This window comes from Rhamphochromis sp. 'chilingali' (genome assembly GCF_963969265.1).
Source record: "Rhamphochromis sp. 'chilingali' genome assembly, chromosome: 2".
Classification (NCBI taxonomy): Eukaryota; Metazoa; Chordata; class Actinopteri; order Cichliformes; family Cichlidae; genus Rhamphochromis; species Rhamphochromis sp. 'chilingali'.
In genome coordinates this window covers 44,328,979-44,355,030 of record NC_137930.1, presented here as the reverse complement: position 1 = coordinate 44,355,030, position 26,052 = coordinate 44,328,979, and the positions used below count along the sequence as shown (strand labels likewise).

General features: G+C 38.8%; 1 protein-coding gene across 7 annotated transcripts in view; it reads left to right on the top strand.

Moving 5' to 3' along the window:
• Positions 1 to 26,052, top strand: part of LOC308390315 (metabotropic glutamate receptor 8-like) — a 147,713-nt gene that overhangs the window by 14,136 nt on the left and 107,525 nt on the right. Inside the window, exon 1 of one of the 7 annotated variants that reach the window (XM_080872184.1) lies at positions 20,620 to 21,517. The exons of 5 other annotated variants lie outside the window; for them this stretch is intronic. Coding sequence is in view for 1 of the 2 variants with exons in the window: in XM_080872183.1 (XP_080728309.1) it covers positions 22,831 to 22,875 (45 nt within the window). In the remaining variant the exon portion in view is untranslated. Of the gene's footprint in view, positions 1 to 20,619; positions 21,518 to 22,764; positions 22,876 to 26,052 lie in introns of those variants that run through there. One more of the 7 variants, XM_080872183.1, reaches the window with a different exon arrangement.

The following is a 26,052-nucleotide window of genomic DNA, read 5'->3' as shown; positions in this document are numbered from 1 at the left end:
GACTTATCTAATAAATAATTACATTTATTTTCATAAATTGTGAATCCATCTAAAATTAAATCCACAGTTAATCAGGGTATGCTACCGGGGATGGCTGCCCTGTGACTGATGAGTTGCTACCATTTGCTATGCAGTCTCATGGTTCCTAAGATAATAAGATTCAGCCCTTGCTTGTCATGTCCACTATGAAAAAACAAGATACTTCTCATGGGATCTTTTATGTACAGCCTTTGGTCTTACAGTCTATATAAATTATCTGTCAGACACCTTTTTTAAAACCAGATATTATAATATCATAACATCTTCATCTTTGGGAAAACTTCTGGGAGTATCCTGCAAAAAATTAGAATATGCTGACAAAAGCATCTTTAACCCAAAACAGAGGGACAGGTGTATATTTGGTGCGAGAAGCAGATTACTGGGTGTTTTCACAGCCTGGCTAAATCTTCTGTTGACCTCCGCAGTGTGAAAAGATTCACAGTGTGAAGAAAAAATCGACTTGTCAGCAGCTGTGGATTCAAAAAATCTTCAAGCTGGTTGAGTCAAGTAAGGTGAACATATTTTCATTTGAGACGATGCGCTGATTATATGAATAAATATTAGTGATGTGCCTGTACTTTATGTTTAATCATGTTTAAAAAGCACAAGAAAATCTGACTCCAAACAAAGCAAAGAAAGGAGTCAAAACATTTGCACACTTCTGTATCTGCTAAAGATTTCTCTTTGCAAAAATCACAATTTAAGACATTAAAGTACAATTTAATTCTGTGATATTGCAATCATCTTCTATTCAGTCATGATCCATTGTGTAACATGTATGAAGTGGAAAGTTAAGCATTTACTTTGTAAATTAACTTGACAATGAAGTAGGAGAGATTTTCCTCTACTGTTTGGTAATTTACGAAGATAAATTTTATTTGACATGCCTGTCAAATGCTTTCACCATCTTCCATCATCATCCAACAATACTGTGATTGCGGCCATTCCCCAACTCTCTGTGAATGGTACTCATGGCCATTGATCACTGAGCTTTGATCAATGGTTGTTGATCAGTGGTCATGAGAATTTGCATATTAATGATCAAGGGACCAACCTCCCAGCCCATTGTTCATTCAGTGGGGCCAGTTTCAGTCATTGTGCAAATGTATTGTTTATAAGATTTGGGGAAACCTGCAGTCAGCTGAGACTGAAGAAGTCACTTGGATGAGTGACGAAACATTTCTCCTACTGAAAACGCTACGTCTAGATGAACAGAACTTTTGGGATTTCCTTTCCTGGATTATTGAGCATGCATAACGAGATAAAAAAAAAAAGAACCTGATTAAACATACACCTGTATTATTGGAAAATTGTACATTAAGTATCAAATAATAATTATTTTACAGAAAAATGTTTCCAAGCACTGTTAAATGGATTAATAATACTGTTGCATATGTTTACGTTTGAGCTTGTTTTAAATACCTAACATTCTGTTGAATGTCCAGCAACATATTCTGGACCACATGTCTCTATAAAAAACACCCGCAAAAAAAAGTTAATGAGACACAGGCCTACATCTTGATTTTTGTTTGTTTGTTTGTTTTAAAGTGTAATATATTAAATATATTAATGACAAAAGAATAACCAGTTTAATCAAAAACACAGAGCAGTGTGTGATACGGTATGATATGTTTAGAATAGAATAGAATAGAATAGAATAGAATAATCCTTTAATTGTCCCACAAGGGGAAATTATGGTTGTAACAGCAGTCAAAAAGACACATATACAAACAAACAGTACACAGGACACAGAACAGAAACATACACAATTTTTCTTACATATTTACATTAAGGACAATGGTTACTATATACAGAGAGTACTGTACAGTTATTAAATTAAATAAAAATAACTACAGATAAGAGGCAAACTAGGTTGTAGTGCAAATCTGTTAATTAACTTATTGCAGTTACAGCGCAGATGTAAACATCTATGTTTGTTGGGAGCAGTTCTGCAGGCAACTGTCAATATCTACAGGGGGATTCAAATCATTAATCTTAAGTCATTGCTAATTGCACTAATTAACAAAGTTTTTACACTCCATCTTCTCTAAATTACACATGTTAGCTAAGGTGGTTAGCAAGTTGAAACTCATCTGTTCCCATGATAAATCACAATTGTTTACTTGCTAATGCAAATTGGGTTTCCATACATCATGTGGAAGGGAGTCGGAAACAGCTTGACTTGTATGCTAGTCTTGCATTGGTTTACCAAGAAAGATCAGAGGTTTATCAACAGTGTGCATGCATAAACCACCAGAAAAAAACTCTGGGTTTGTCAGATTGCCCTGTTTCCGCCATTGTTAAAACCCTTAAAATGGAGACTAATCTAAGCTAGCCTGCTTTCCTATGACTATGAAACAAACAGCACTTTCAGCAGCAATAGCTGACTGCGCCCCCCAGATGTCAGTAATGTGCAGGATTGATTCCAAAAGGCGTGGAGCTTATAACAGCATGTTCTGATATGAAGGAACACATTTTAATTTGTTTGTTTTTAGATTTGACACTGCAAGCACTTATTGCCTTGCTCTAAAGCTGACAGCTGCTTGCTCGTGGATATTCTAGTTAAATTGGTAACCTTACAACCATAACCATATGCCAGTCAATAATATCCTACTCTCTCTTTGGCAGCTACTGGAGTTGCTGGTCTGAAATTTCAAAAACCTTTACTTCAAATACCACCCACTTCATGTCACCACTGGTTGTTTTTCCCGTAATCACTCAAATTTGCTGAATGTTATTAACTTTCTATGACCTCTGGTCAACATGCCAATGCTAATGGCTTCCAATTGAGGATGTAGCTTCAGTTTTATTCTTCTCTCAGCTGGATACAGAATAGATAACGTGTTTCTCACTGACAAAACGTTGATCTCAGCTGTTGCCTCATTCTCTGCACAGACAAACTGTGTCTGAAGGCAGCGAGTTGCTGTGCACAGCAGCAGACATACTCCACTGCGTTAAATTAGTCATGAAGTGTATGATTTTAATGTGTGTGTGTATGTGTGTGTGTGTGTGTGTGTGTGTGTGTGTGTGTGTGTGTGTGTGTGTGTGTGTGTGTGTTAGAACCCTAACAGCTTAATGAGGACGGAAAGGCCCAACAACATCGCTTATCTAAAATTAGCCAGAGATGCCTCTGGGGGTGGTGGTGGTGATGGGAATAGCCAGATAATGCTGACGCAGAGGTTTCCTCACCAGTGCTGTCACAGCCTTCAGCTATAGTCACAACACTGACAGATAACAAGGCTTATTGAAAAGGCTCTTTTTAGTTGAGGATATTCTGAGTAAAGACACTACGATAGGCATCCCACTTATACCCCATTTGGTAATAACTAAATAAAAATAGTGTAACCACATATCCATATCCAGATTCTGCATCCAGATAGAGTTGTATTGTTTTTAAGCACTTGACTCATATTTTTAATGAGTGTGCTATTTCACAAAATGAACATTCTCAATACAATCATGGACTGTATATAAATTAATTTCAATGACATTACCCATTTGTTAGTTATGTGCTGTTGTGAAACCCTGTGTTTAGTGGGTTTCCTTTCCCCATCAACCACGTGATGTTTTGAAACCAGGCTTGATAAAATGCACTGCACAAAGTGGCAACTTTATAAAAGGGATACAACTTATTGAAATTGTATTCAATATGGCTTCAGAACGACCAGCTTAAACTCATGGAAATTGTTTACTGAAGTCAAACATCACGTGACCCTGTACAAGCCATCATCCTTTTCAAACCTCAACTTTCTGGCAATTAGAAAAAAAAATGCAGGTGTAAGAAAGGTCTTGTTATCAATAATATCATTTTACAGATTACTTGGGGACAAACAGAAACACAACTATGAAACATTTTATTGTGACTTTATTTTTTAGTGGTCCTTTTTATACAGGTAATGGCCATAATGTGTTTATATGGTAAAGAATTTTGGGCTTAATTTTAGATAGGATATTACTAACACACAGCAGTAAGTGATAATCGGTCATTTCAATAATAAGTCATCCATAGATTGTGCTGATCTCGTTCCTTCTCTCCAGAGGATGAACCTTTTGATGACTTTACAGCCTTTCTTCTTTTTCAACCTTTTACTCCTGAGGTTAAATATGACACTTTTATTTCCTCCATCAGTAAAAAATATTAATATTTCCAGTCTCGATTGCAAAGAGATTTGCTTTTAATAAAAGCATTTTTCTTCCTCTTCAGACACTTCACTGAGGATATAAGGGGTGAGATATTCCATCTAAAACTGTGAAATCCTCTAAGTCCATTTGCATAATATTTGCGCATCCTTTTCACACTGTAACACACAGCGTGAGCACAGTCTTGTGTTCAGGACACTCTGCTGCTACATTCCTTCATGCTGCTGCGTTACACACTCAACAAAAATATAAACGCAACACTTTTGTTTTTGCTCCCATTCCCCATGGGATGGACGTAGAGACCTAAAATTCATTCCAGATACACAATATAACCATCCCTCCCAAACAGTGGTCACAAATCAGTCCAAATGTGTGGTAGTGGGCACATCTGCTATATTGAGATAATCCATCCCACCTCACAGGTGTGCCACATCAGGATGCTGATCTGACATCATGAGTAGTGCACAGGTGTACCTCAGACTGCCCACAACAAAAGGCCACCCTGGAATGTGCAGTTTTTTGCGCTATTGGGGGTCTGGGGACCCAGAACCGGTCAGTATCTGGTGTGACCACCATTTGCCTCATGCAGTGCAACACATCGTCGCATGGAGTCTATCAGATTGTCAATTGTGGCCTGTGGAATGTTGGTCCACTCCACTTCAATGGCTGTGCGAGGTTGTTGGATATTCGTGGGAACTGGTACACGCTGTCGTATACACCGGTCAAGCACATCCCGAACATGCTCAATGGGTGACATGTCCGGTGAGTATGCTGGCCATGCAAGAACTGGGACATTCTCAGCTGCCATCTGCCCTGAGCAATGTGAACCATGATTCATCCGTGAAGCGCACACCTCTCCAACGTGCCAGACGCCATCGAATGTGAGCATTTGCCCACACAAGTCTGTTACGGCGACGAGCTGGAGTCAGGTCAAGACCCCGATGAGGACGACGGGCATGCAGTTGAGCGTCCCTGAGACGGTTTCTGACAGTTTGTGCAGAAATTGTTTGGTTGTGCAAACCAATTGTTCCAGCAGCTGTCTGGGTGGCTGGTCTCAGACGATCTTGGAGGTGAACCTGCTGGATGTGGAGGTCCTGGGCTGGTGTGGTTACACGAGGTCTGCGGTTGTGAGGCCGGTTGGATGTGCTGCCATATTCTCTGAAACGCCTGTTGAGACGGCTTATGGTTGAGAAATGAACATTCAATGCACGGGCGACAGATCTGGTTGACATTCCTGCTGTCGGCATGCCAATTGCACGCTCCCTCATTGCTTGTGGCATCTGTGGCATTTTGCTGTGAGAAAAAACTGCACATTCCAGGGTGGCCTTTTGTTGTGGGCAGTCTGAGGTACACCTGTGCACTACTCATGATGTCAGATCAGCATCCTGATGTGGCACACCTGTGAGGTGGGATGGATTATCTCAATATGGCAGATGTGCCCACTACCACACATTTGGACTGATTTGTGACCACTGTTTGGGAGGGATGGTTATATTGTGTATCTGGAATGAATTTTAGGTCTCTACGTCCATCCCATGGGGAATGGGAGCAGTAACAAAGGTGTTGCGTTTATATTTTTGTTGAGTGTATTTCCATCTCTGCTGTCTGCGTGGGAGGAACTCAACCATGGTGTCTGTGTTTTGAATCTGCTGCAGGTTTAGCCAAAAACACAAAATAAAAAAGGAATCAGGTGGGAAAATACCAGAAAGAGCAATGAAAACAGAAGGAACCTTCTATTTGGCGCGATATGGCAGCCTCGCCTCTGTCAGTCTGCCCCAGGGCAGCTGTGGCTACAATCGTAGCTGCCTCCTCCAGTGTGTGAATGTGAGAGTGAATGAATAGTGGCATTGTAAAGCGCTTTGGGTGCCTTGAAAAGCGCTATATAAATCCAATCCATTATTATTATTATTATTATTATTATTATTTGAACAGTCAGACGAAGAAGAAGATCTGAGCCTCCAGTGTCATGACTGGATATCCAGTTCACAGAAAATGCTCATCAGTCTCCCAGCACTACGACAGCATTGTAATATCAAATGTAAACAAACCACCAAATCCATTCCAGTGCTGATAAAAGTAATTATCAGGAGATTCATCGCATCTGGATCCAGTGGTGTTCAGAAGCTGACTACTATAGATTGTTGGGTTGTAACAGTATTGATATTTATCCTGAGCTACAAGATTTTTGTCATGGTTCCTGTTATGTTAAATTTGATGTTTTCACTGATGACATATTTTTTGTACATATTCTAAATGCATTTACGAACAACCTTCAGTTTACTTGTGAGTTTAGCAAGGATAAAATACATTTACTCAATATGTGGGTCGTTTTAAATAATGGGGCACTTTCTACTGCTACTTTCTAATATACTGTTGTTGGTCAATAGCATGCATACTAAAACATTTAAGAAGGGTACACCTAAAAGCCAGTTGAGGACATTGTATCAACCAAGAGAAGAATTTATAGCAAAAGCAGTAGATTTCTTTTAGTAGATTAGAGAAGTCACTTAGTGACTTGGTGACCTTGCCCTTGTAACTTTACAGATTGACACTAGGGGTGGGTTTTGATAATCGATTTATCGATTAAAATCTATTCTGGCTTGGATAACGTGATATCGATTCATTAAAATCCTGAATCGATTTTTTTAATATAAATTTTTTTTACCCAAAATGCCAAAATCACAGGTTAAACCTCACAAAATTTTGAAAACCACCAAACAGCTAAAACAGCTTTAAATGAGAGCAGGTACACGGATTCTGCACAAAGATGTAAACACAAAGCGCGACCCACCGACTGAACAAATTTAAACTTTTTAAAATTATGCAAAACGCTTAGCTGTGTCTCTAATAAAACCGCTGTAACTTCAGAGGTAATGTTCATATGTTGATTAATGGTTTTCTTTCATTTTTGATGTACTGCAGAATATTTTTATAAAATCCCAGGCCAGGAAAATCACCTTCATGTTTTTCTGTGTTTTATCCCCAGCTACTTTGACACAAAGGCATCTGCTGTGATGCTCACACCTTTGATAAAGTCTTGCGAGTGTCAGCTTCCTTTTTATAGATACAAAAATATGTAAATGTACCGATCTGAATTACAATATTTCTGACTGTCTGAGGCAAAATTTCCCAGATTCGAATTGAATTGAATTGAATTGAAGCGAATCATGGATCAAATCGATTCGGGACCTTGTGAATCGGAATCGAATCGATTCTAGAAATCAGTGACGATGCCCAGCCCTATTTGACACCTGTCAATCAGGAGGAAATAATAATCATACAGGACTGTGATTGGGACAGAATCTTTGGATTGGTGTGTTTACATGAAGCATTTTCATTCCAATCAGATTTTTAAACTGGTTACTTGTCATACACCTCTCCAACATAAGCAGCAGTTCTGTGGCTAGAGACCTCTAGCTTTGTCTTATCTGACCAAAGGGCACACTTTCAACATGCATAGTCTTTCTCCAGGTTTTCCCTAGTATACTTCAATCTGGCTAGAAGACTCCTGCATAAGTGAAGTTTTTCTTGCTCTTCAACCACAGTCCATTCCTGTGCAGGGTTTAAGTGATTGTCTTCTTTGAGACTGCAATTCCAGACTTGGCTAAGTCATTCATTAGTTTGTTGACAGTTATCTTGGGTCTTTACACACAACTCGCACTAGTTTTTGGTTCAGTGTTTCTAATATTAACAAGGGTGACACAGCTAATTATTAGGTTTGGGTGGGGGTGGGGTGGGGGTCATTGCTTTTTCACATAAGGTGACGTCGGAAGCTTAAACTACCTAATTTGTTTGATGAGCTGAAATATGAAAGTGTGACAGATGCGCAAAAAATGGTATTATCCTATCCTTACCTAACGACCATTTCTGGGTTCATTTCACACTCTGCCTCTTCAAAATGTGAAATGGACATGTTGGACTGGCACGTCTCCTACATGTTTTGCTGTGATATTGGGCTGGTATGTCCCTTTATCTTCTGTTGGTTGCTTTGATGACTTGTCAAGGCGTTTGAAACATCTCAAAATGTTTTTTTGAATATGACTATGAGTTTACTGTACTCACACGGCCTCTGCATAGAGCCAATTGTGATATGGTGGAATGGGAGGTTTGCATCATTGATGCATGTGCAAATGCACGATGCTATCATGTCAATATGGGCTGAAATCTAGGAGGATTTTTTTCAGGACTTTATTGGAAATATGTAAAATGAAGAATTAAAGCACCTTTGAAGGCAAAGGGGATCCAAACCTTTTCGGCAAGTTGTACTAAATACAGTACCAGTGAGAGTATTTCTATGGTAAACATTCTTATGAAGTGACACAACCATCTTGACCTGAACTGAATACTGGCTAAAAACCAAGAGTAGGTGGCACTGGTTTAACAATTTGTTAATGACATCGTTGAATATCTAACAGTGTGACCTCTTAGTGACACCATCACACAAGATCATCTCTTAATAATGTCCTAAAACTGTGAATGTGAGGGTGAAATCACTCCTGCCTCTATAAAAATGAATGCACACTGAAGATGTCCTGTGGCTATTCTGTCGTGATTACCTAATCACTCTATTGTTTGAAAACAAATGAAACTGTGAGAGGAAAGAAATATAGGAGAGGGTGGACAGAAGTGAATTGCAGGGAGAATTTGCTCATTGTAGTAGCAATTTATTAGTGTTTAGTTGATAATCACAACCTCATTATGCTGTCTGAAGCTGCCATTCTCTCTTTTTGTCTTTGTGTTAATAAAGCTTTTCATAACTTATTTTTATGGTTTCAATTTGTAATTCATCCAGTTTTAATGAAACAATTTTTAAACTGTCAGACTTTAACCAGACAGATATACTGTGTATCATGCAAGGTAATACATGGAGATATTCTCATCCCAGTTATATTGGTCAAAACAAAAGCTGCACAATGTGAACACTAAAAAAAGAGGTAAAAGTACCAGAAAATGTTGCAATTAATATCAATAATCAATCAATCAATCAATAAAAGCCTTCACAATAACAAAAGGTTTGTAAAAGTCTCCACTTAAAATTTAATTTGTCAGTAAATTTAAATGAGTTTTTATCTTATTATTGAACTCAAGTTTGCTAATAAAGACAATGTCAATTTTTCACTTTCTGTGGAAGTCTGCAAAGTGATTATTTTTAGTTTTGCACAGTTATATCAACATTGTGTTCCTCAGACCTTTACCATCTCTGTGTAAACGTATTGCACTTTCTCTTGTTTTTCTCAGCCTTTCTCAAATGTATAAAAAGGCCATTATTCTTCCACTGGGTACCAATCTTAGCCATTTAGGAATAAAACAGCCCCGAGTAGGGTGGGGTTAATGCTCGAAAATCTCAAGCTGCTGTTGGTGGTCAGTATGACCTGCAGAGATCATCTATGATCAGCTGAACCGGAATAATGGTCAGAGGTCTGCTGGTTTTAAGAAAAGACTCATATTCAAGCACACAGACTACAGACTTCATCTTTGATTCAGAGCCACATCATTTCAGAATGATAGTTGAGCAAAGTGGTGTGATGGTGTTTGGGGAAATTAAATTAGTAAGTCATGTTGACTTCACACAATTACAACCTGCAGGTGTGAAACTCCAATTTAGAGGGCTGTTCGGTAAATTGACATAACTTCAACACAGATGCAGAATAAGATGAACTATTGTTTGTAGTTGGATAATACATCACGTAAGCCACTTCTTTCTTATAGTCATTTCTTCCTGTTCAGTGAAATTATGGTTAAGCTTTTTAATTTTAATAAAATGGTGAAATTGTCTTTATTGAAAAGTGCAATGCTTTCTGCCAATACACTTGAATTGGCTCATTTGTGACTTTGAATGAAACTAACTGATGTAGAAAATACTAAAATTTACAGTATACACACCCAACGTGCACCCTCTGTTTTTTTTTCTTAAGTTGTACTCAGCAGGACAAAATAAAAACAAAAATCCCCTGTCCAAAGATAATACAACAGAATGGCTGAATAAGAAAATAGCCAAGATGTTTCAGTGAAACTGAAATGAAACAACATTGTAATTTCCACAATGGTGTGAGAGGCTGCACAAGTCATACAGAAGACGACTGAAGTTACTTGGTTATTGTCGATAAAAGTGGTTCTACAAGCCAGTGTATTACATCATGTTATACTGTACATATGCGGTTTTATTTAAATAGAACCTAGTAAAGACCAGATATTTTTATGACTTCAAACATAAAATCTTAGAATTTAAAGAGGGTGAGCTGTTTTTTTCACAACAGAGGTTTTTAATTTAGCCAATTAATAATAATAATAATAATGATGATGATAATAATAATAATGATGATAGTAATAATGATGATAATAATAATAATAATAATAATAATGATGATGATGATAATAATAATAATGATGATAGTAATAATGATGATAATAATAATAATAATAATATTGATAATAATAATAATAATAATAATATTGATAATAATAATAATAATAATAATATTGATGATAATAATAATAATAATGATAATAATAATAATGATGATGATAATAATAATAATGATGATAGTAATAATGATGATAATAATAATAATAATATTGATAATAATAATAATAGTAATATTGATGATAATAATAATAATAATGATAATAATAATAATATTGATAATAATAATAATAATGATCAGCTAGTCCCAGATAGCTGAGTCACATTTCATTTTATTTTATTTTTTTCTTGATGGGGAAAAATAATAATGGAGAAAAATCAGCATAATAAAATAGTCATTCTATGCAGACCTGTTTCCTACCAACAGTCTATGCTGTAGATAGAAACCAATTTTGGTAAAAGGCAGAACGTGACAGGATGCTTCAGGAAGGACTGGGAAAAACTGGGAACCTATCATGTGATAATATTGCATCACTGCCTAGCTGGCTGTGTGAACTGAAGCATTACTAAAAGATAGAGGGAAAGTTCGCAGCTCTTGAATGGTGGATGGGAGCCCTACAGGCAACTGCTTACGCAACAGGAATAAGTGTGACTCCTCTTCTGTCTCCTCAAATTGTTATTTTAGATTTGGATCAAGACATGCTCAAGGAAGTGAAACCCCCTACAGTGAGTCACAACTGCAACTGGTTTGTTGACCACTGACCCACTCTTTATCATTCTCTCAACACTTTATTACTGCTTAGAGACAATCTAACCCAGTGTAAGTGAAGTGTGATGTCATTTGAAGTTTTGACTTATTGGTCATTTGATCTTAAATGAAATGACCCATAAGCTTGACCATCTGATTTGAATAAAAAAAATTGTGGTCCAGATTTTGAACATATAAAATGAGTGTTTCAATGAGAGCTTCATATATCAAAGAAATGAAAACTTTTCAAGATATAATTTTTTGAAAAATGGTCTGTCAACCCACACATCTTTTGCATATTGAAATGGTTTGCTGTGTCTCCCACTGTCAAGAGGACATTCCAGGATTCAGACAGCGTTACTCTAGGAGGCCTGGAAACCTCTAGAAAGTCTTTAATTCTTCAGCAGAACTAGTATCTGCAGCTTTATGTGACAAAGTAACCTACAAAATAACCTCCAGCAGGTGGTCTGAATGTGTTTGACCAAACAATCAGAAACAAACTTCATGAGGGTGGCCTCTGAAGGTTGTAAAACAGCTAACTGATCATTTGCAGAGCAATGTCCTTTTTAAGTAGTATCAGTTGAGTATTAAAGGTACAGCATAGCACAAGTTTCAGTCATGCAGGGATTAAAATAAGTATTGAACATGTCACCAGTTTTCCAAGTAAATATATTTCTAAAGGTGCTATTACAGTCAAATTCTCACCAGATGACAACAACCACACTCATTCATCTTCATCAACCTGGTAGATGTTAGCAGATTTTTTGTCAAGAATATCTCTTTTCTATTTATCTATTTTCCATTCATCCTTCCTTCAATTATATGAAGCGTGCCAGTATCATATGCTGAAAAAATGAAAAATTACTGATAGATTTCAGCTTGTGTCATGCCTTCTCGTGCTTTTTTCACTTCCTTTTCTTTATGTCTTCAATTACTTTTTCCCTATGTCATTTTTCATTATGACACATACCATATCAGAAAAAGTTGATTCTGTTCATATGGACATAGCATTTTTAGTGGGAGAAACATTTCGTCACTCATCCAAGTGACTGAAAACTGAAGAAGTCAGGATTGAGTGATGAAACATCTCTCCCATTGAAAAGGCTTCATCAAGATGAACAGAATCAACCTTTTGGAATTTCCTTACCTGGATGATTGTGCATGCGTCAAGACACATAACATAATTTATGGATATGGTTTGATTGAAAGGGTTGTTACAAACATTGAGAATTTCATGTAAGCAGCAGTTGTAGACATATCTGCTTACGAAATCGCTGACTTGTTCAATACTTATTTTACCCGCTGTATCCGTCTAATAAAATCCAGTTTGTTCATGTAAATGGGGAGTCTGCTTCACACACAAAGATTAATAATGGAGTTCGACAGGTTTCTGTGCTAGGACCAGTTCACTTTACATTATAGATGCTTCACCTAGGCAGTATCATTCGATTGCATAGCCTACATTTTCCTTGCTAGAAAGAAAGCCAGATAACAAACACCATTTAGTTAAAGTGCAGGAATGTCTTAACCTGCTAGGACCTGGCGTCCACATATGTGGACATCACATTTTGGGTTATTTAGACCAAAATACTCAATTTTGCTCTACATGGGCCTGATATCCTCTTACACTATACTGCTACTGTTCTATCAAAGTTTTAAACAAATATCCTCATATGTGGCTCTTATTTTTCTTAAAAACAAAAATAAGGTAAAAAAAAATAAATCTGGTAATTCATTACATTCATCGGGCCCCAACCAGCCCAAATATCAAAGAGAAATTAAAAATCCATGCCTTGGAAGAGTTCAGGTCTTAGGAGGTTAAAGACATAAAAACCTGGATGATCTCTAATCTCTAATCTTGAATTTAGTTTTATCTGAATTCAAATTAAACTAAATGTACTTGGCTCTATAAATCTTGGAAACAGTGTCTAACCAGATACTTGATCTGGACGGCATTAACTTGGCCTTTAGTAACACTGTTAGGAATCTTGGATTGTATTATTTTAGGGTCTTTACACTACAATAGAAAAAATGCCTTGAGGCAAATGTTGTTGTGATTTGGCAGTATATAAATAAAACTGAATTGAGTTGAATTTGCCTGAGGGCCCGACATCTTTTACTAGGCTCTGTGTTCACTGCCTCGGACAGTGAAGCTCGATTTGCATTTGCCATAGACTAACAGAACAACACTGGCGCACTGTGCTTTTCACAGATGGGAACAAATTTTCCCTGAGCACATGTGACAGGTGTGAATTCATCTGGAGATGCCACAAAAAATGATATCCTGCCTGTAACACAATTCAGCATGAACAGCCTGGGTTCCTGAGAGTATGCAGGCATATCTTGTCCAGATCATATCTGTCCAGATCTGGAAGGAGCCATCATCTGTCGTCTCGTTAGGAGCATGCCAAAAAAAACTATTGAGTTTTTTCCATTTTTAATTGCTATAATAAAATTTTAGCTAAATGGACTAGCATGGTATATCATTTATTCATTTTGATTTTTAGAGTTTATTTGAATACAACCGTCTGTAGGCTGATAATTTTCCTTTCCATCAAATAACATGGCATCCTTTCTAACACATTACTCAGTTCAGCATAAGTATCCAGGATGTGTTTTTTCTTGCCATTGAGATGCGTGTTTTCAAAGTGTTCCTTTAATTCTTTTAGCAGTGTAAGTTGAGTCAAAAAAAGGAACATGCAACTATTTCAAGTCTTAGCCTGGGCATTTACGTGTAGTTTGACTTTGAAATTGCTAAAATGCCTTCCAGTTAATTATTTCTTACTCTGGAGGTTTTCATTCAGCCTTATTTCCCCACTCCAGCACTTATTTGCCTTTCTCACTCCCCTCCTGTCCATCTCAGAGAATTTCAATTAACATGACTCTTTTACCTCTCCTGTTGGAATTGAACATGCATTGTCTATAGACCTTCTGAATGTCAATGCAGCTGCAACTCATTCATAACCACCAACCAATCTATCGCCAATCTTTTCACTTCACCTTATAGATCTGCGCTGCAGGAGTGTATATGTTTCCAGTCTGTTGAGATATTGCTACACTGGATTCTATCACTGACATGTTTCTGTGTTGCCGGAAGTAATAAAACAAAGCAGCTCTGTCAATGTTGTATTTCCAAGGTTTTCCTAGGTTCCTAGGCACTTATCATTTTCCAGCTCGGCTGCAGGGGTTGCAAAGTGAATGTGGTGAATTTTCTACCTACTGAATGAACTGCAGTCACTCCTGGAAAATACAGTTGTCCCTTTCAATAGTGATACTACCTCCACTACGCTGTACCCTGTAATTATATACTTTAAAAATAAAGTTTAGTAATTTTAGTCATGTTGTAGATCAATCAGAGAAAGTTATATTTTCTGACATTTATTGACTGAAGATAGTGTATTTTCATCTGTTTAGATTCTATCTTAAAGTTTTATGTTTTTCTCAATCAAACTTCTTTAAACTATGTCCTTCAGGCGTCCACCCACTCAGCAGATGTTTTTTTTTTGGGAAGAGTCCGTGTGTTTTTCCATTGGATTTCTATAACTAAGTGATGATGAATACATTATTTGCTTAAAAACTATTATTTGCCTTGAAAAACCCTTGGCTTTGATGCTCTCCTTTAAGTGCTCTGAGTCACACAGAAGATGTGAATGTGTGTTTGACTTAAACACACATTCACATGCTACTAATCTTTTTTTCCCTCAATATCTGAAGTGCTCAGATGCTCCTGTGCAGCTGTTTTTTGTGGCGATTGGTAATTTGTCATTCACTTTGCTACCTGATTTATCAGATAAGCTCAAGGGTTTGGTTCCACCCTCCCCATCACCACGGACACGTTTTAAAATGCATTGGTGATGCATGGCAAGTGTTGAGTCAGGGTTGGAAGTGACACTGATGAGATCAAACAGTAACAAGACATTTATTGGAACGCCGAGGGTTTTTATGCTTGAATAAGTCGGTCAAACGGGGAGGGATGGGCTGTCATCTTGGGAGACTCTGTCATAAATGGAGGAGCCATCTTCTTATTCTGTCTTTGTACACACTTCATGCTTCATTTGTGTTTCTGACACACTCCCATGCTCGTCTCTTCCTCTCTGCTGTTCGGCCGTCATGTCTGAATGTGTTAGTAGCTCTAACTGCTGTGGGAGAGGCTTTCCCTAGTCCACTCAGTGTTGCCAGTTGTACCTCAGCTATGGAACAGGAATGAGATTTTTTTTGATTAACTGAGTAATTAATATGTCTAGAACATATCATAATTTATAGAAACATCCTAATTCAAGTTTCTAAAAGGCCTAGTTGATGTCTTAAAATGTCTCTCTGGCTAAATATAATTTGTTTACGATGATATGAAACCAAGAGAAGAAGCAAATCTTCTCCCAGCTATTAAGTTACATCACGTTACATACATTAATTTTGATCAGCAACTTTTGTAGTTGGTTTTTAGCTCTTTTGGGTACTTTTTAAAAATATGTTTTATTTTACAGGACACTATACCGTATAGAGGCACTTTGTGTAGTCCCCTTATTTCCAAGGGGTTGCCACAGTAAAGGGATCTTCATGTTTGCATTAGCACAACTTTCAAGTTTAACTCTTTGTAGTCATTGCACAGTTTTATTTTATACAATAGTACAAAAAATGTTAGTATTGTCCCACATCGGTGATGACGACAGACAAAGCACAATAAATCAATGCCACTTATACAAAATAAAATACATACAATATGTGAAGAAGATAAAATATCCAGTATGTTCAGAGATGAAATGCACAGTACGTGCAGGTAAGAAAATGTTTGTGCAAAAATAACATCAGGTATCAGCATTGACTAAGGCTATAGCCCTGCTGTAAAAGCTTTTCTGGGCCATGTTAATAACCTTTTGTAATGCGTTTGTGTGTGCCGTGGTGCAGCTCGAGAACCACGTAGAAATGCAATACGTCAGCACACTCTCAATTTAGCAGCGGAAGAAGATGGTCAGCAGCTCCCTCTTCAGGTTGATCCCCCTAAGGCTCCTCAGAAAGTGGAGACACTGCTAGGCCTTCACAACCTCAAGAGGTGTTTTGTTAGATACTCCTCCTTGGAAAAAACATCCCTCTTATCCAAGCTTTGGACCAGTGCTTGAGAAGTACACTAGCTCATTACCCCTTGAGGCTGAGTTTTTGCCTCCTTCTAGAATCAAGCCAAAGAATGGATTTTTCATAAAAGAGGCAAATGTGGCACCACACAGGCACTAAGGAGGGCCACTAAGATAAGAAGCCACTAAGGTATAATGTCCTAATTACATTCAATTTAAATATAGAGTAAGATAAAACATGACTATAATTCTGTAAATCAGGTAAGGAGACATTGTTAAAGAAGTACCCTACATCCCTTTATAATGTATTTAAAGCATCAGAAGGGGATGTGTCCTCTGCAAGAATATGAACGAACATCGATTAGCTGACCACATAAAGGTAGACGACAAAATAAACTGTGGTAGGGTGGTTTTTGGCTTTTGGGGCAGTGTCAGGAGAGGCTGACTAGCACAGCCATCATCTAGTAAAACTAAATGATCGGATCATGATCATCAATGATCATCAGAAGGCCTAGCATACATTTTCCCTGCTATGCAGATGACACACAGCTTTAACTGTCCATGAAGCCAGACAACACACACCAGAAGTCTTACTATGGATGGCATTACTTTGGTCTCTAGTAACACTGTGAGGAACCTTGGAGTCATTTTTGACCAGGACATGTCCTTCAATGCACATATTAAACAAATATGCAGGACTGCTTTCTTCATTCTGTCTCAGAATGATGCTGAATGTAATTCATGCATTTATTACTTCTAGGCTTCTAAGATATTATTATCAGGATGTCCTAAAAACTCTCTGAAAAGCCTTCAGTTGAGCCAAATTGTTGCAGCAAGAGTCCTGACAGGGACTAGAAAGAGAGAGCATATTTCTCCTATATCGGCTTCTCTTCATTCGCTCCCTGTTAAATCCAGAATTGAATTTAAAATCCTGCTCCTGACACATACAAGGTCTTGAATAATCAGGCCCCATCTTATCTTAATGATGGATATCGTGCCATATCACCCATTAGAGAACTTCGTTTGCAGATTGCGGGTTTACTTGTGGTTCATTTAAAATATTTAATATTTAAAAGTAGAATGGGAGACAGAGCCTTCAGCTTTCTGGTTTCTGTGGAAACAGCTTCCAGTGTGGATTCAGGAGACAGACACCCTCTCTATTTTTACGATTAGAAACTTTCCTTTTTGCTAAAGCATATAGTTAGGGCTGGATTGCGTGACCTTGAATCCTCCCTTAGCTTCGTGGCAGATTCTCCCGTATTCATCCCCTATCTAGACATTTAGTTGTATTAATTTGCCCATTTTTTTTAGCACCACAGATAGCAGATCACTTCAGTCTGTTTTTATGACAAAATGCTGACTACATAAATACAGTTTATGGTTATTCATTCTGACCTTCTTCGTCATTCCATCATATCTTGATGTTAGCTGGTGGCAGGTTTGAGGCACAAGTCCCTGCTGTTTTCTTTCAGATGAAATGGGCCTCTTTCTGTGTGGGAGCTTCAAGAAATAGTGAGCATGTGTTAACACCTAAATCTGAAGTGAACAGCTGCAAGTTTGAATGCGCTACAGGACGTCAGGACTTATGTGCCTTTACTAAATATTCCACTTTTGTTAAATTCCAAACCTGAACTGATACCCCCTCCTCCTCCACCCAATCCCCCCCAACCCGCCACTTCACTGTCTGAGTTTCTGACTTATTTCAAATGCTTGTGGAGAGGAAACACAATGTGCTTTGACGACAGAGACAAAACCTTTAACCTCCTAGGACCTGGCGTCCACATATGTGGACATCACATTTTGGGTTATTTAGACCAAAATACTTAACCTTTCTCTACAGGGGCCTAATATCCACTTACGAGGACACTATACTGCTACTGTTCTATCGAAATTTTAAATGAATATCCTCATATGTGGCTCTCATTTTTCTTAGAAACAAAATTTAGGTTAAAAAAAAAAATCTGGTAATTCTTTGTTTTTACATTCATCAGGTCCCAATCAGACCAAATATGTCATGGTCCTGAGTCTGCCGACTGAGTGTTTTGTGTTTCTTTATGCTTTTGTTTATTCTGAGTATGTATTCTGTTATGATTTGCCATTTGTTAGGTTTCTGTTCTGTGCCTGCCCTGGTCCCACTGTGTTCTGTCTGTCTATGGTGTCACACTGTCTGCTTGTGAATCTGTCAGTTTAGTTCAGTGTCTTGTCTGGTTGTGTCTGAGTTTCCTGTTTTATTCTGAAGGTCCCCGTCTCATGTGAGTGTGTTCAGGTTACGTTTCCCCTGTCCCGTCAGCTCTGATTTCTCCCAGGTGTGTTGCCCTCCTGTCTCTCATCCCCTGATTACTGGTGTGTGTATTTAAGCCCTGTGTGTTCTCCTGTCTGTTGCTGGTTTGTCTGTGTTCCATGGTGTTCAGTTCCTCTGTCTGCGGCAACGCGCACCGTTTCTTATGCTCTCAGGTTTGTTGTTTAGTTTTCCCAGTTTAGGTTTCTCCAGTCATTTGTCATTCCTCACTGCCTGTTCTGTCACTGCCACTTCTGTAAATAAACGTCACTCTCATCACCAGTCAACTGCCTGCATTTTGGGTCCTTTTCCTCCTTCACCACATGGCTCGCCCCGGCAGCCGTGACAAAATATCAAAGAGAAATTAATAATGCATGTCATAGAAGAGTTCGGGTCTTAGGAGGTTAACTGTATTTTTTTCAAGCAACCAAACAATTCACTACACACCCCACTGTGCTTCTAGCTTTCAGCTAAAGCTCTCTCTCTCTCTCACTCCCTCTTGCTCCGTGTGTGTAGAAAAGGCTATTACCAAGCCAGTTCCATCTGTGATGGTTTAATCACTATGTTTATTCACCCTTTTTGCCCCAGATTCCATTTTCACATTCCTCATGTTAATATTGCTCTCTCTATATCTCTGCCAGTTTTTTATGTCAGAAGTCACAATTCGCACCGAGAGGATTAACTGGACAATGTCTCAGTGTTTACACTGATGTGAAACATTAATCTTCATTTTTGCGGGAATACTTGGAGCATAAAGATAATATGCTATAATAATAAAGATAGTTCTTGAAGAACATGCAGTCTTTACGGGGTTATCTGGAATTTTCAAGGTTATGAAATTATTTGATATCTATTTTAAAAAACCTAAGGAGTCATGAAAGACGTAGTTTTTGAACGGTTCTGCATTCAGGAAAAGAACCGTGAAAAATCATGCCATAATACAATTTATGTTGTGTTGTTCAACTTAGATCTGTATGTTTGTGTTGACCATTTATAGTAAGCGAAATCTTTTATCATTGATCCGTTCTGTCTCACCAGCAAAGACTATGCTACTTTTGCTTCATGCTTTATGTGGGATAAAATCCTGTGTCTCTCCCCCTCTTTTTATCAGTAACAGTGACTGTGCAGAAGGACTAATGAGATCTGCACCTACCAGCTCTGCTGTTCCATCAGTATTATAAAAGAGAGCACATTAGTTAAAAACAAAACAAGATAGCGAAACAGTAATAATAATATTTGGTCTTTTATCGACGTTTTATTAAGTGTGCCTATGCCAAAAGGCACACTTATTACTATTGCTCGGATTTATTATTATTATTTGAAATTTTGGACCGTAATTCGCCCCACAGTTTTGAGACAAGGTTCACATATGTTATATCATTTTGTGCGGCTGGAGCTGGAATGAGTTGCTATGACTTTTGGTGTTTATTACTTCTATAGTTTTTTAAATATGAATATTTTAATGCAAGTTTTTGCCCATTGAAATGAATGGGAAGCAAAGTGAAACTTAGCAAAGTGAAACTTAACTTCAAATGTAAGTGAAACTTAATTTGTGGTGTGTTGGCTCACTCTAGTGCAGTGGTTCTTAACCTGGGTTCGATCGAACCCTAGGGGTTCGGTGAGTCGGTCTCAGGGGTTCGGCAGAGCCTTCGCCATGACATGCATGGCTCATTTTGTGCACCAGTAAAAAAAAATCACATTTTATTTTTCACTAAAGAGGGGTTCAGTGAATGCGCATATGAAGCTGGTGGGGTTCGGTACCTCCAACAAGGTTAAGAACCACTGCTCTAGTGGTATGTCCCCGTATTTGGATTACCATAATGATGACAATATCAACGGCGCGCACAGCGTCGGTGCTTTCAGGAACCATTGGAATTCTTAAGGTTGCGCGAAGCATTGAATAGTTACGGTAATGGCAAGGGTGTATGCTTGGTGGGAAACTGCATATCCTACAAATTCATAGCACGCCTCTACCCAGTCAAACAATGGCGGCTGCCACTTGGTTTAATATATTCCTCTTATTCGTGTTTCTAGGTCACAAAGTAAACTTTTAAGATATTTTCAGGCGAGAATGTAGGTGTGTAAACGTCAAATATCTGCTCGTTTTGTCAAGACATCCCATATTGGCAACAGATTTTTCACGATGTTGGCTAGCTAGCCGGCTAGCGCCGCTTCACTCAAAAGCACCCAGGCTTGGCGTCTCTAACTCCTTTCATCCCCGATCGCTCTGCAAACAGTCTTTGTCTTAGCTGGACTTTTTTTTTCATTTATATGGGCCGATGATGCTGGTCGATGAGAAAAAACTGAGTTGTTTGGTGGTGGCTAATGCGGAGCTAGCTAGCCACCGGTATGTGTCTCTTTCCCCTCGTATGTGGGGAAAGAAACATGCGAGGCGGCCGCTGATCGACCGGTTTTCAGGCGAGAATGTAGGTGTGTAAACTTCAAATATCTGCTCGTTTTATCAAGGAGTCCCATATTTTATCAAGAAGTCCCATATCTCTCACGATGTTACTGCTAGCGCCGCATGGCAGCTAGCTGGCTAGCGCGGCTTGTGTGACACCCAGGCCGGGCTGGCTCACACATAGGCCGGCTCACGCTCTCGTTCCACCCCCTAGTCTTTCTTAATGACTCTTGGTTGGCTGCTGGATTTATTTTTCATTTATATGGGCTGGTGATTCATGTATTCATTTTAGTAACGGTAAGAACAGTGAAAGGTGGTGGATTGTCCAGATGCTGTTCGATGTGGAAAAAATAACTCGGTTGTTTGGTGGTGGCTAACGCGGAGCTACAACGGAGGGCAGCGGTTCTCTGTCTGGTTTCACCCCCCTCACCCTCACCCTCACGCCGCCGGTACGAGTGTCCGGTGAACTGAATGTCAGGTAAGATGTTATTTATATTTTCGTTGTGCTGACTTTTTACAATCAGTTACACTGGTCGTGTCCAAATTCATGGGCTGCATCCTCCTGAGGAGGTCGGGTAGGCCGGAAGTAAACTGCCGTGAAATTGGACGGTCTAGCCTTCAGATTAGCGTCGCCGCTGTCTCGGTGGAGTTTTATAAACTCAGCCGTCTGCTCCTTGATATCTAAAATATAACAGGACACTGGCGTAAATTCTCGACTGTCTCATACTTCTGTTTAATCAGGTTTCTGTTTGACGTTTAGTCAGCTGTGTAAAAACCAAGGAGGAGGGGGATTAATAAAGTTTTATTTTATCTAATCTAATCTAATAGCTTTAATCTCAGCCAAACCGATTTACTCACGAACAAACAAAACACTGAAAAAAGCCCAACAATAACATTTGTAGGTTGTCTAAGTGAATTATATATTACATTTAACCCGAGTAGCGAAAGTCCGCGATGATCTGAAAATGATGTGCCGGGAGTTGTGCCGTTCTCGGCCGCATCAGTAACCCTCGAGCTCCCGGCTAGCTGTCGAGCTGGTGGGTAGCAGACGTCTCCGAAAACATCGAAGCACTTTGGCAAATATGCGATATCTTGATAAACCGAGCAGATATTTGATGTTTACACAGCTACTTTCTTGCCTGAAAATATGTTAAAAGTTTATTTTGTGACCCAGAAAGATTAGTAAGAGTAATTTTAAAACTTAGTAGCAGCCGCCATTGCTGGAAACTGGAGTTTGAAACTGGAGGCAGGGGGCTCCGGTCCATTCGCACCAGAACCTCTCGCCATAAGAACAGTTTCTTCCCCTCTGCTGTTGGACACATGAACAATAACCTTATGACTGTTCCCACCCCTAACACATGACCCTACGCTGTGTTGACTGCATCATTCCATGTTTGGCACTGATCACCACCTGCACTCATGTGTATATATCATGTATATACCTATCTATTTAGCACTTTTAATTTTTAACTTTTAATTTTTATTCTTATTTTCATGTCTATTTAAGCATAATTTATGACAGTATGTCTGCACTGAAGCACCGCAGCAATTTCCTAATGTTGTAAACCTGCCCAACATTTGGCAATAAAACCCTTTCTGATTCTGATTTGGCTGGGCCGCGCTATGAGTTCTGGGATATGGTGGGCCACGAAGGACACACCCGACCCATCCTTCAAATTCGGGGAAAAGGAGGACGCATTTGTCGGCTGCATTCAGGTGCAGTCTACGAATTTGAACAGCCTTCGGCGCGTTGCTGTGACGTAATCGGTCTACAAATGTGGCCTCAGGAGGATGCAGCCCATGAATTTGGACATGACCAATAAGTCGTACAGCTGGGTGGGTGCTGTGTTACTGATGGTGAACTTTATTGTATTCATAAGGTTAGTTATTGGGTTGCCAACCGCCCCGTGCAAACGGAATCGTCCCGCATTCAGAGAAAATATTACACGTTTCGTATTGAGCTGAAAAGGAACACAGTTTGTCCCGTACTTCAGGTAGAATGGAAGAAGACACAAAGCTGGATTTATTCAGAACACTGTGTAAAAATAACAAAAAACAAAAAGTGAATGCAAAAGTGCATAAATATTTATTTTACGTGTTTGATGTGTGTGGCAGGGCGTGGTCTGCAGTGCCGCTGCAGGGGAGGTGGACCCACCTCAGCGGCATCTGCAATCACGCCTCTCAGGCGTAAAGTCTGTGCTCTCTCTTCTGTTTTTTTTTTTTGTTTGTTTTGTTTTTGTTTTTTTGGGTATGTGTCGGGCTGTAAGATGAAAGCTACAGCCGGCTGTGTGGGTACAGCAACTATGTGTGAAAAGTGGTCCATAACGTAATGCTTCAAAGCGTGTTCATGCAAACATTGTCGGGTCTGCTTATGAACCTCTGCGCACAGCGTCTGCAAATCGGGGCTGTACGAAGTCACCCCATCTTTACACAAAACTGTAAGCTGTCATCTGTGAGGTGCGAGCGGTGTTTGGTTTTACCATAGTTCATGGTGGAGAATGGCTGCTCTGCTGAGTTTTGCTCTCTGTAGCCGTTTGAATGGCAAACTACACTGATTAGCGGCGGCATAGGCACACTTAAAATTTCTTCAGAAATTTTCGCTTTCTAGTTTTTATTTTATTCTTGTGCTTTTGTTGAGCTTACAGGTCAGAGGGTAGAGAGATTTGTCTAAAGCATTGAAGTTGAAGGTGCTGTAAGAAAACCGCTATAATATATAACAATAGATTTCCTCAAGCTAGTTGTCAAGCTCAGTTTTGTTGTGTTCCTGTTGTGTTGTTGTGTAACACAAAGACATTTTCAATCAATTCTTCTATTTTTCTAGACCTCCTTTTATAGAAGTAGAATTAAAAAGCTGGCTTACTTTTAATGCTGAATGTGTCACTGGTCACACAGCTATGTGTGTAATGGACTAAGTTACTCCACACATGCATCCTGATGTTCCCAGCTGCAGGCTTCAGATGGGATGCTGGGTCAACACAAAGATGTGTTGCATTAGTTCTCTCAAAGCCTTAGGATAATGATGTCACAGCATGCCGTTGCTAACATTGTTGATTCAGATTATCATCAAATGTTTCTTCAGATTCATCTCCTCACCTCTCGCCACAGCAGCCCAGTGTAGCCATGACGTTTTTGGGTTAAGCTGTGGGAGGGCAGTGCTCACTGCCTGCCATAGGATGTGATCCCTACTGACACGTGTGTGGTGACACACAGCCAATGTTCAACCATCAAACTGAGCTACAGTATATGACTGGACAAAACTGCTTACTGCTTTCACTTGACAACAGTTTGCAGCTTTTTTGTATCTGAAAACATCAAATTTCAGGAGTCAGACAGACATATTTGAAATGAAACCAATAGTCAGCAGTAAAGTAAACAAAAACTGCAAAGTCCTTTATCCAAACCAAATACACAGAAAATCTTCAAGTTTATTTTTTTGTTCTCTTGGATAGAAAACTCAGTAGTTTTGTGTTTGGAAGTGAAAACAAACAATTTGAAGATGTCATGTTGGCCAAGAAAAATCACTGACCATACTTTAAATAGTCTAGAAATCCTTTGAGAAACTGGTCCCCACAAGTGATAAAAATCTTATGTCCTGTATAACTAATAATAACGGGTTTCTGTACTAATCGGACCCAGTTTTCCTGACACGCTTTTCTTTTCTTACTTGTCAATTTGTCTTTACAAAAAGAACTTTTGTCAAGTTTCTTTCGAGAATGTGAAGAGTGAGGAGTGAGAACTTGTAGCAATCAAGCTAGCTGTTATCTCTTCTTTTTATGAAAATATTGGTGATGAGAATTAACTCCTGATATGTTTTTTGTCACATCATCTTCTGCAGCCTTTTCCTTAACACTGATACAGTACTTGTTGGTCCTGACAGCTTCTTAGTACTGATTAGTATACCAACCCTGACTCCCCAGCTCACCCTGTCCGTTTCCATCCTCAGGGCAAATCCTCCTGCATCACTCCAGATCAGCGGAAAACCTGCTTCCTGTCATCACACTGTTATTGTCAGGGAGAAATAAACTGAAAGTACAAACAGCTCATATTCATGGTGTTGTTGTTTGTTTGTTTTTTAAATCATGCTGATATGATAAAAAGAAAACAATGCTCCTGTCAAATGTCAAATGGAGCAGTAAATATTGCTGTAGCTGGCTTAAATCTTGATATTTACTTATTCATTTTAAAGGGACAGTGCATATTAATGAGCATATGCAAATGTCCATGGCAGGTCAGAAAAAAACTATGAATAAGAAAATACACATCATGAGACAATGTAGAACAATTTAATCCAGACAGCAAATAAATCTAATTACAACATCAACTCCCTCAAGTAAAACAGTAGTGTATATAAGATATCATAGAGTAGAGAAACACTCTAAAATTGAGTCAGTTGAAATGAATGATTTTAGATATGTTAATAACATGATTCTTAAGTACATGGAAATATGTCAAAAGACACGATTTCTATAAATTTATGGAAAGGTTTGCTGAATAAATGACTAAAACAGAAATGCCTTGTTTCAGAGCCAACAGCAATAGAATATGATAGAATAGAATAGCCCTTTATTGTCATTGTACATTTACAACAAAATCATGGGTTCTCCACGCTAACTCTGCAGGAATAAAATATCAATAGTAAGACAGCAGGAATAAATAACAAACAGAAGAAATATATACAGTTAGGAGGAATATATACAAAACAAGAGAAAGGCACACATTGGAGCGCAAAGTGCTTGGAAGCAGTGCAAAAGGATTTGGTCTCAGTCCATGTGTCTGAGTGATGAGAGTTACTTAGACCATGGCCCAGATTGGTGAGGTGAGTGGGCAGGGGTGAGGTGTGGGGGAATAATGATTGTTAAGAGTCCGAATGGTCTAGGGGAAGAAGCTGTTTGTGAGTCTGGAGGTGTGGGACCTGATTGACCTGAGGCGTTGACCACAGGGCAGTAGATCAAACAGGTGGTAGGCGGGGTGCAAGGTGTCACCTGTGATGGCCCTGGTTTCCCTGAGACAGGA